General features: G+C 33.9%; 1 protein-coding gene across 2 annotated transcripts in view; it reads right to left on the bottom strand.

Moving 5' to 3' along the window:
* Positions 1-11,508, bottom strand: part of LOC113517379 (rotatin-like) — a 48,437-nt gene extending 36,929 nt beyond the window's left edge. Inside the window, exons 1-12 of one of the 2 annotated variants that reach the window (XM_052901393.1) lie at positions 11,382-11,508; positions 10,844-11,034; positions 8,910-9,106; positions 8,692-8,808; positions 5,391-5,589; positions 3,416-3,553; positions 2,831-3,058; positions 2,582-2,751; positions 2,291-2,498; positions 1,546-2,010; positions 1,328-1,472; positions 601-750 (exon numbers count right to left, since the gene is read on the bottom strand). In XM_052901393.1, the coding sequence (XP_052757353.1) occupies positions 601-750; positions 1,328-1,472; positions 1,546-2,010; positions 2,291-2,498; positions 2,582-2,751; positions 2,831-3,058; positions 3,416-3,553; positions 5,391-5,589; positions 8,692-8,808; positions 8,910-9,106; positions 10,844-10,933 (2,107 nt within the window). In that variant the 5' untranslated portion in view covers positions 10,934-11,034; positions 11,382-11,508. Of the gene's footprint in view, positions 1-600; positions 751-1,327; positions 1,473-1,545; positions 2,011-2,290; positions 2,499-2,581; positions 2,752-2,830; positions 3,059-3,415; positions 3,554-5,390; positions 5,590-8,691; positions 8,809-8,909; positions 9,107-10,843; positions 11,035-11,110; positions 11,331-11,381 lie in introns of those variants that run through there. The other variant, XM_052901392.1, reaches the window with a different exon arrangement.
* Positions 11,509-11,864: the final 356 nt, after the last annotated feature.

The raw sequence follows: 11,864 nt of genomic DNA on the forward strand, positions 1-11,864 counted from the left end.
TGAGTGGCTTATTTAAAAAAAACTATTATCGTGACTTGATTATAACAGTTATTATATTATATAGCCCCGCCGTGTATGGCCCGGCATAGAATGGATCACCCCTTCCTTTCCCGTGGGTGTCGTAAGAGCCGACTAAGGGAGGGCGAGGGATGGGCAGCAGCGTCCCTTATAAACTTCTCTAAAAACCTAACTGCGGTTGCCAAGCGTGGCAACTACTAGCAAAACTCCCTTTATGGGGAAGGTTTATGTCCAGTGGACAGTTAACGGCTGAAATAATAAACAAATGTAGCCTCGTAGATTTTTTTGTAGTTATGATGAGTACGATAAATTTGTATTATATTTTTTTATGTATCATTAATAGTTTTTGCAGTGCCTGCCAAATAATGACTTTTATAAGTAGATTTTTGATACCTTGGATTACATTCTTGTAATTTTCGTAATAATCTTTAATTTTTTTATATAATATGAAATTTATGTTACTCGCTGATAATGTAGCCTTCTATAGGTGAGTTTTGAGTTTATCCATTACAAACAAATATACATAAAGACGAAACATTATTAATAATTAAATTAATCAAAGAATTAAATATACAAACAGACCTAATGAATGGCAAATGTATTGTGCGGCTTCAAGCTGTATAGCAACGCAGCGCACGAACAAAAGGCGCACTCGTCCCCACAGCGCATCCGCGTCTGGCACTCCCATACAATTTGCTATCTCAGCTTCCAGAGATTTCCAAATCGCTTGACCTACAATATCGTATATCAAATATTTTAATTTAATTACAGTTTTAACAACAATAGAAAAAATGTTAGTAGTAACATTCAAGTTATAAAAATTAAATGCATCAATACATTAAGTACTTAAGAGTTATTCAATAAATAAAATGTTAATTCTATTCCAAGCTGTTTCGTTAGATAACTCACTTTTATTATATAAAATCTTGCCAAAACCATTTAAATAAATTATAAACACATAAAATAATCATACTAATATAATAAAATTGTAACTAGACAATATCTGTATATGGAAGATATTTAAAAAAAATATATGAGTGATTTAAATAAGAGCAATAGAAGTTTAAACATCACGCAAAAACTATTACATCAAATTGTATGCAGTTTTCAAAGTTATTGCCTGAAAGTCGAACTAAAATCTGGTATATGTTTGATCTAGAAGCGATCCATTTCATTGGTTTCCCTACTTCTAAAGTCCACGCGTACGAAGTAGCGGACAGAAAGCTAGTATGAATGAAATGTGGCGCTAGTGCGCCATTCTCCAAGACCGACCAGGAGTCGGCTTACAAATATTACATTGTTAATTCACCTAGTTGTGTGTCATGCGCAGCGTACACGTGCAAGAGTGGCAGCACTGGTAGCAGGCTGGCCAATAGTCTCCACCAACAACTCTCACTCAGTACTAAGCGTCCGCGCAGTAAGTATAACATAATATCAGACGCGCTGCTTTCAACCTATAACAAAATAATAATTAATGATGTTTGAGTAAACCTGATTGTGTACTGTACGTAATTAAGAACTACTAACCTCTTTTATTTTAGAAGACAGTCCATGGCAACAGATCTCTGTTAGTATTTCTACATCACACAGCAACATCAATCTGTTTTCATTATCTAATTGTTGGACATCATCACTGACTAACACTAATTTCACCATATCCGCCATCATTATATAAAATTTTGCTCGCACCCAATCTAATTTATGGGCCATAAGCTTTAAAGCAATACTGCGTGCAACAGACCAATCGTTATCGTTCAAATTAAAATCTTTCACTTTGTTCAACAAAATATTCCCTACATCTTTTAAATATGTTTCACTCAGATGCAATTCTAAAACAGGAAGAGATTTCTTTATGCAAGTTAAAACTCTCTTGGTGTCGCGGCAGGTGCTCTTATTTTTCATAAATTGAACAGCATCTTCCATACAAGAAAATAATTTTATTAACTCTCTATATTTGCTTTTGTGTTCCTGATCAACAGAGGTTCTCGCATTCTGTAAAACAAATTGCATGCTATTTTTTAATAACATCATTTTTACTTTATTAATTATAGCGACATGCTTTTAATTTTAGTAGGGGCGGCCGGATGCAGTTCTAAAGCGGAATTTTTAGTTTTGTATAAAACATGTCTAAGAGTACATTATGTGTTCTTTTTGAGAAACCAACCCCCATCACTCCCCTCCCTCTACCCGGAAAATAAATACACCAATGATGATAAATGCCGCTAAATATTGATATATAGATATGCTATTTCTTTTAATGAATGAAACAAACCTGCAAAGCTATTGCGATTTTTCTACTTATTTCCGGATATAACAACTGCAGTCCTGAATCAAGCTGAGCTATCTGCAGAGCTAACACCAATGAAGAAGGAGGCATTGCAGACTCCTGCGCCCAACTTAAGAGATTCTCAGCGCATTGCACTAAGCGTAACCATGCAACACGATGATGTTTTCTTGATGAATCTTCACTAAAAGATTTTCTGAAAAGGATTATTATATTTAGATTATATTTCGTGTAGAAATTAAATTTAAAATTTAAAGTTTGTGAAAAAAAATCAAATACCTGTACTTCATTAAAAGGTCTCCCAGTAAACGCATAATCATGCAACTTTTATGGCTTATGTCTCTAAGAATTTTTGAATTGTGATCTATGCTCCAAAAACTATCACTGACACAATCTATTAAGAACTTTACAAGACACTCAACTAAACTTAAACGTATGTTCAGTTCTTTCTGGAAAATGAAAAATTACAAAAACGTAACATAATGTTATGTGAAAACGTATGATAATATAACAACAATTAATCAATACCAAATCTAAAACTTCAGTCTTTTCAACAGGGTTAACCAGTACAACACTTCTAGCCATTGTGGATAGTACAGATTGTAAAGTGTCTAGTGTGTATATAGGAGTAGATAGTTGTATCAAAGCAGCTAGACCATCTTCCTCATCAGGCATATGAAGTACACCATCACCGCTAGTAATATGCTCAAGTTCTATATTTATATTGTCATCCAATTCCTTGTTCTCCACTGAAAACTGTGTAATACATTGAATGCATAAAACTATAAAAACATTTAAATTATCATAGTATAAATAGTTGTAGTTATTACTATTAAAATTGTATTTAAAAATTTTTATTACATGTATTTCAATTAAAAATAATCGAGAATTATAAGTTACGTGACACCCTACTGATACAGGCATGCATAGTCTTCAGCAACCATTTACCATCAGACAGGCTGAATGCTAGTTAAATGCCACATTTGTGGTATAAAAAAAATCAACAAATAATAAAGTGGGCAACTTTCGTTTGCTAAACGTCCTCATAATTTAAAAATCTTAATAAATTAATTAATATGCTCTCAAAAAATTATCAATACGCAGATACATTACCTTATTGGTTTCATATGTTAAGTCTAAACTGGAAAATTGTAAAAGTCGTTTACGTAGAGCACGAGTGATATACAATAGTACTTGCAAAGCTTCGCCTGGTCCTCCGCCGTTTACTCCTTCTAACATTGAAAGCAAACTCTGCAAGAAAATAATAAAGTGTAGTATATTTTGCTATTAGTGAACATTATAAGGAAAAACTTACTAAATATCTACAAGACTTTTGTTCATATGGTAGTATAATTAAATACATTAAATTTTCAGTATATATATTTACATAGAAGTGACTATGCGAGCTTATGGTCGAGGGATAGGCAGCAGTGACCCTCTTAAAACGTCACTAAAAGCCAAGCTGCGGTTGCCAACACACCTGCCAAGCGTAGCAACTACTGGCAAAATCCCCCTTATGAGGGAGGCCATGTTCAGCAGTGGATGGTTAACGGCTGATACAAAAAAAAATAGGTACCTAAATAAATATCTTATTGAGAATAAAAAAAGATTATGTTTAATAATAACACCATTCAAGACTTATTATTTTCGTTAATCTATGAGAGTTTTTCATTAAAAAAATAATAAGCCAACTTGTCCGAAGATTAAAAGCTCTGGAAGTGATTAGTAGTATTTTTTAAATAAATTTTGCTAGAAACTAAATAGGTACTTTGATATAGTATTTTAGATATCACTATAAATTGATCTCGGTCATTCGTCAATGTGTCTCGATTAGAGATGAAACGGATATCCGGTAACTATCCGGTATCCGGCCTATCTGGCGGCCTTAATATTATCTGGCCGAATACCGGAAAATTACTATTTGGCCGGATAGGCAACCCGCCGAATTAAAAAATCTGGATAAAAAAAAATATTTTCAACTAATTATTTGCTTTATTTAGTTAGTCTTAGCATCACTTAACAAATATAATTAGGTTTAGTTTAAAATTTTTAATCACACAATAGCAAATGAATGTAATAGAAAGAAAATAAATTAATTAGTACTCATACTGCACTAAGGGTAAATTATGGTGAATAAATACTAATTCCTCTGCATTGAGAAGTAGTAAGCGGTTTCGCATCTCTTCATAAATTAGGACAGCTTCAAAAAAGTCTTTCGCTGTACACACTGCTACAAAGTGCCAAAAGATAGATTTTAGCAAACTTTGTTAAATTTGGGTATTGTTTGGCATTAGCTGCCCACCAAGAATAAGGGTCACGATTGCGATAAATTCGCACTTACAAAGTCGGATATCCGGCAGCCGAATATCCGGCTATTCGACCACATAGTTGGCCGAATATCCGGTATCCGGTATCCGATATCCGGTATCCGGCCAAACTGCTATGCGTTTAATCTCTAGTCTCCGCGCAAGTCAATCATATATTTGCGTAAGCCAAAAATCGTCTCCGCCATTTTAACACTTATTTCTTTATTAACAGTCAATGTCACGGTTTACATCTAGTAAAAAATGTCAACTTAAATACAATTAACCCTCCGCCAACCGTGTTTTTTTTGCACACTGTCAACCGTCAAGGACGATGATATCTTCCCAGACGATAATTTGACCTACTTAAAGGTAGGGAAAAATTCCAAAAAAATTCGGGGAATATGTTCTAGATTTTTTTTTCTGTTTCAATAGTTTTTGACTTCTGATGGGATGACTATTGATGGGATTGAGGTAAAGTAATGAAGTCAATTTTGTAATCTCTACAAAAAACGTAATTTCTAAGATTTCACTAGAAAATCGATGTTTTGGATATAAATTAGTTTTAAGAAGAAATGTTTTGGAGATTTATTCTTCATATAAGCTCCTTTCAAAACCTTGCCTGTGAGGTACGCGCGTGTGTAAATTTTTTTACAGACTTTTTCGAGAGTACTAATTTTTTTTACATACTTTTTCAAGACTTGGCACGGACGATATTGTACTATACGGTTAGCGGAGGGTTAAGAATAATTATTCTATTATTATTCTTGTATATACATATATACCTTTATTATTCTTGGTCGATTTAAAAAAATTTCGGGGGGAAAGTCACGTAAAAACACATCACGGATAAACCGACAGCATCTTCTCGTGGACTTTAACAGTCTTAGGGCATCTTCAATAAGAATTAGTGTCTTCAAATCCGATTGACTTAACTCCACCCAGGGAAATAAAAGTATCCTGATACCCTCTGTAGTCTTTGTCCTGAAGCAATATAAACGTATTTTAACATATCTCACTTCTTTCAAAATTAGTGATTAAAAAATAAGAGCGATTTAATAATGATAAATTATAATAGATTCTTTTTATGCAGCTTAGAATGGCAAACTAGCTGACGGCCCACCTGATGGAAAGTGATAACTGCTCCTATAGACATGAAAACTATAATGGACATAACAGAGTATACTGTCGCCCATGATAACCTCCATGCGTTGCCATGATGACTAAGATGTTTTGCTTCTGTACCCTGTCATTTCATTGCCATATTCCACCCTACAAAATGAAACACAATCATACAAAGAAAACTGCTTCACGGCAGAAACAAGAATGTGACAGAAGTATCTAAGCAAACACATTTCTACAAAATCTCGCACTGATAAATAGATTATTGAATATTACTCAATCATGCTTAAACAACTAAACAGATTTGGACGAAATTTGGTACATAACTTAGTTATATCTTAACTTAAAGTATAGGATACTTTATATACTAAATTACGCAAGCAAGCCGTAAGAAATGATTAGTAGATTAATTATTACAGAAACCTATTTATTCTAGACACAGATATAGCTAGGGATGACATAGTAACAGAACATATATGAAAACTAAATATATCACTTTTGATTTGAAGTTATAAAATCTATGATAGCAATTTTATTCCCTATTAGTTTAAAATGTGTTGAGTTACATATAGTATTTTTTAAGGAAAGGGTCATTGCTCTAATCTCGTGTTTTTATTATAAGGCTAGAGCTAATAATAGCAAACAAATATTGAAAGGCAATTCCTATCCACACTAAAATATTTTAACTGTCATGCTGTTTTTGTTTCAAAAATTTTATATAGGACAACACAATTTTCTATTTCACCTAATTTAAAAACAGTTTAAATCCACATCTGTGATTCTAGAAATATATTTCACTATTTATGTATATAACTTAAAATGTTTCTGAAATGTTGATGATTCTTCTAAAATGTTAAGATGAAGTCGTGAAATTTAGCATATACACTCACGAGCAACTAAATCAACTCAACCCTTGACGGCGAACATATGCATTGATTTTACTAAAACAACAAATGTCAATTACAAAAATGATATGTCATTCGAAAGCTGAAGAATTATGCTCTCATTTAACATCAATACCCTAAAAAAAACTTAAGCGCTGATTTAATGACGCATTTTAATTGGGCGTCAGAGAAAATTTGCTTCATCCACGAGTTGCACTACCTGCCCCCGCTATAAAACCCGCCCGCCACGCCCGGTTTACCTTATCAGTCGCTTATCACAAGTTGACCGGTATACATCTCAGTAAATTGCATTCCTTGATTTTGGGAAACCATGGATACCACACCAGAAGAAGCCGCTCAAGTTGTTGCCTTATTGCGACAAGGGTTAAGCCAGCGAGCAGTCGCTGCCCAGCTCCACTTGAGCCAGTCTGCTGTATCCCGAGTATACAAACGGTTTCAAGAGACTGGTGAGTTCAATCGGAGACCAAGAACGAGCCGCCACCGGTGCACTTCAGAGAGAGACGTTCGCTTCATTGTCACAACCTCGCTGCGCAATCAACACCTTACGGGTGTTTATGTGCAGCAGGAGCTGAGACGTGTACGAGGGGTGCTTGAAGGACGCCAACTTGCCACCAAAAAGACCTGCGACGGGCCCCAAATTAACTGCAGGCCACCGACAAGCGCGCCTTCAATTTGCTCGAGAGCATCTCAATTGGAGCGTTGCGCATTGGCGGTCGGTACTGTTTACTGATGAGTTCAGAATGTATCTGCATGGCAGTGACAGGAGAGACCGAGTTTACAGGCGTCCGGGGGAACGATTTTCCCAATGCTGTTTTGCTGAAACAGTGGCGTATGGCGGCGGCTCCTGCATGATGTGGGGTAGTATTTCCTTAGAGGGAAAAACTGAGCTTGTTTACGTGCCTGGGGGCGGCCGAGGAGGCGAGCTAACAGCTGATCGGTACATTACCGACATACTACTCGATTATGTTGTACCCTACGCAGGATTTGTCGGCGAATACTTCGTGTTAATGCACGACAATGCCCGCTGTCACACGGCATGAGTCACTCGGCAGTTTCTTGAAGAGGTCGAATTGCGCACAATGGACTGGCCTGCGCTCACCCCGGATATGAATCGCACCGAGCACTTATGGGACGAACTTAAAAGAAGAGTTCGGGCCAGGAATCCAGTCCCTTCAAGCGTAGACGATCTAAAGGCAGCATTGTTAGAGGAGTGGGACGGCATTCCTCAAAAAAATGCCAAAAAATTGATAAGATCAATGAAAAACAGACTGCAGGCTGTAATAAGGGCTAAAAGGAGCAATACAAAGTATTGATTTAATAAAGAATCTATAAAGGATGTACAAATTAATGTATTTAAGTACAAATTAAAAATATTCTTAATCGATAAATGTTATTACAATGTATGTGAATTATTTAATGATAAAATTTGACAAAACGAATACTTATTTATATTTATTAACATCATTGTGACATCGTTTTTTTATTCTTGCCTGACAATTATTATTTATTTAAATGTATTTAAAATTGGAATGTGATGACGATTAACGGTATAAAATGGACTTGATGTATAATGTGAACTATGTGTGTAACTACATACTCGTATTTTTGTATGCCGTACAGGCTAAACATGTCGAACGATATTATATTGTCAACATCTGCATGTATTTATACGCATGTTTTACAAATAAATAAAAATCTTGAAATCTTGAATAATTATTTTTTTAATTTGTACCATATTTTGTTTAATTTCCAAAATACGGGACCTAGGCCCTTTTCCTAAATTCCCATTTTTCCTACTCTTACGTTCAGACATTATTTACTTAAGAAATAATTTATGGATTTCAATGATAATAATATCAAATTAAAGCTGACATCTTAAACTTTCGAATCATTTTTATAATTGACATTTGTCGTTTTAGAAAAATCAATGCATATGTGCGCCGTCAAGGGTTCAGTCGATTTGGTTGCTCGCGAGTGTACATAGTATTTGGCATGAAGGGACAAGTTTTTTGCTGTTAACAACTACTAGATAAATAAAAACAATAATTTTAATACTAACAAATCTGTTGTATTGTTTTCCATCTCTTCATTGGAAACAGATGTCTCTTTCGATGATTGAAAATTCTGTCCCAAGTTATAATAACCACTGCATGATGATGCATCATCACTTTCTAAACTGAAAAATCATAATGACATTATTAGCAAGATTATATAATGATCTAATTCCCACTACTAACCAGGTATTCTAAGCCAGAATTATATCAAATTTATACAAACCTTGATCCAGAAGGCAAAATAAGCCGTGGAACTCTTACATTCTCCTCTGATTCCACTGTATTTAAAAAGCGGAGTGTTTCTATCACATCTTCATAAATTTCCAACGTATTGTCATCAATTTTACCTTTCACTTGATCTAGGCTAGATAAAATGTTTTCAATCCCAAACTCTTTACAAATATATGTCCCAGCTTTAGTCTAAAATAGACATCATTACTCTCTATGATATGACAATTTTAAATACAATTACACATTATGGAGACAAACCCTAAAGGAAGATTGTTAGTAATGCAGACTACTACCAGTCCCATCTCTACACCCCGTCAGGTCAACTTCCCCATATTTCCTCCTAAAAATCATCAAGCTGAACTCCAAATGCACTCATCACAAAGGGCTAACTGACTTGCCTTTTTATTTTCACCTATTATCCTTCACTGGTGCCTGACCAGCATATACTGTTAGCACAGATGGGGTTACCATTTCATTATCACCCATTAAAAAGAAAACCTCTTATCCCCTTATTCATAAAAACTAAACCATCATACAAACCTATTTTAATTATTAATGTTTTGTCACTTTCTTTCAAATTGAGAAATCTGCACAAAAGAAAGGGATAAAACACTTCAATAGCTAAAATAAGTATAAACCCATTTTACTTATTTTTGATATTTATATTGTAAACTTGTTACAAATACAAACAATTACAAGAAAACATTAAACTGAGAAAACAATGGGCCGCCTTATCACTAAGAGCTATCTCTTCCAGGCAATCTTTAGATGGAGAAGAGTAATTATAAACAATGTAACTGAGGGCATGAAACTCTGTACATTATTTTAAATACTATTAATATAGAGATATAATACATATGATAAATGGAAATTTATAAATGTACATTTTAAGTTATTGATTCATACTTAGGTAAATCTATATATACATAGACATACATGTAACTATACACAAAAATAAAAAATAATATGAATGTGAAATAAAGGGATTAATAGTAAATATTAATTTATTATAAATCATTTTGCCAATGAACAGTCTTATCCCAACCAGTCTGAAACAACATCTCAGATGGTGGGGATTCTGAGGCGGCCTGGAAAAGATGCAGAAAGCGGTGCTCTTAGATTCTGCCCGCATTGTACGCTGGTTTCTTACCCTGGGGCCCTGAATCCCTGAATGTGCTTCTGCCGGGATTAGTTGCCATCTCCTCTCTTTCAGAGGGGACTTGTGAATTTTTGTAAAATTTAAAAAATAATAATAATTTACAATTAACAGGTTCTTTTAAAGCAAATAAATAATCATAGTAAAAATCTATTAATTATTTATTTTATTTTTTTATTTCATTAATGCACAGTGAAACTATGTACATATGGCCGACTTAACACCAGTCGGTGTTCTCTACCAGTCAAGCAACCATTGGGCAAACTGGGAAATAAGTAGATGGTGCATTATCGAATTGAAAGAATATAAAAAATAATATAATATATTCATATAGTATAAACATACATATAATAAATTAAATAAATAAATATATACACACATAAATTATATATATTAGATGTAAAAAACATCTGAGAACAGGTAAGACATACAATAGATATCATAGTTATTTCATGACACCATATTGCAGTTCATGTGCCCAGGTTATAATTACTTTCAATAGAAAGAGATCATTAGTAATGGGGTCTAACAGCCCCATTGCTAGAAATACACAATAATCCTATTAGCTTGAACTTTACAAAGTTCCCCCTAAAAACCATCATAGGTAACTCTTGGTGAATTTGTCAAGATGGGCTAACTGAGCTGCTTTCCTTCTCATCATCTCTCACTAGTGCCCTGACAGAGCATATCAATAGCGCAGATGGAATTAACATTCCATTTTGACTCATAGTATTTCATTAAAATTTTTTCAATAAATTAATTTATCTAACCTTGATTATAGTATGCAATAATTGCATTACTTCCTGTTGTAATGTAGGTTGCTGCTGGCTATGAAACCAAGCTAACAAAGCCTCTAACATTTCTCTGGTATTTGATAATTCATCTTCTAGCTTCCATCCTAGTTCTAATTTTGCTTTCAAAAGTTTGAAAGCACGTTCCCGTATTTCTTTTAACGGATGGTCTGTAATCACAATAACCTATCAATAAAATTATTTTATATATTGTAAGTATGTAACATATCATGTCAATATATTTACTTAGTTTAGTTATATGTGAAGATAACATTTTCGTCATTAATGTAATATATGAAAGAAAACAATGAACTGGGAAAATAATAGAATAAACACTGTCAAATATAGCACAAAAAGAAAAAGGGGGAAAGCGACAAACAAAAATATTTATTTTGCTATCCAAAAACTTGTGTTTTGTTTACATTTTCAAATAAACTTATTCGGTACGGGTACAAATTACAGACATCTGTCATATCACAATGTATCGCAATGACAGAAACTATATTTGAAGACTTACCTACAGTGTACCCACAGACCAGGTACCTAGGTACTTAGAAAACTACAGTGGCAGTTTTAAAGATAACATTCTGCAGAATAGTTTAAATAATGTAGTACCCACTTATCTCACAAATAATTTCAGATCGTAAAACACGCTCAATCTTTGTTTATGGCAAACAAAACTGCTGATAATATTCTCAATCTATGCAAGCTAACATAGAAAATGAAAATCTATTCTGTATCTATGCCTACCACCGGTGACGCTTTTTTGTATTTTTTGTTTTTTGTATAGAATGAACACCAAAACAATCTCTTAATGCAATATTTTGTAATTTGCAATCGCTACTGACCCACAGATAAGTATTATCCTTAATCTATACAAATGACTGTATTCGAAAAAAAAAACATTATGCCGCGTACCAAATGACACAGACACAGTTCAGTTCATAGATTTAGTATTTATTATATTATATATTTTTTGAGCAGTCACATGCTAAAAACA

Source organism: Galleria mellonella, unplaced genomic scaffold, assembly GCF_026898425.1.
Source record: "Galleria mellonella isolate WM207_F2 unplaced genomic scaffold, CSIRO_AGI_GalMel_v1 utg78, whole genome shotgun sequence".
NCBI lineage: Eukaryota > Metazoa > Arthropoda > Insecta > Lepidoptera > Pyralidae > Galleria > Galleria mellonella.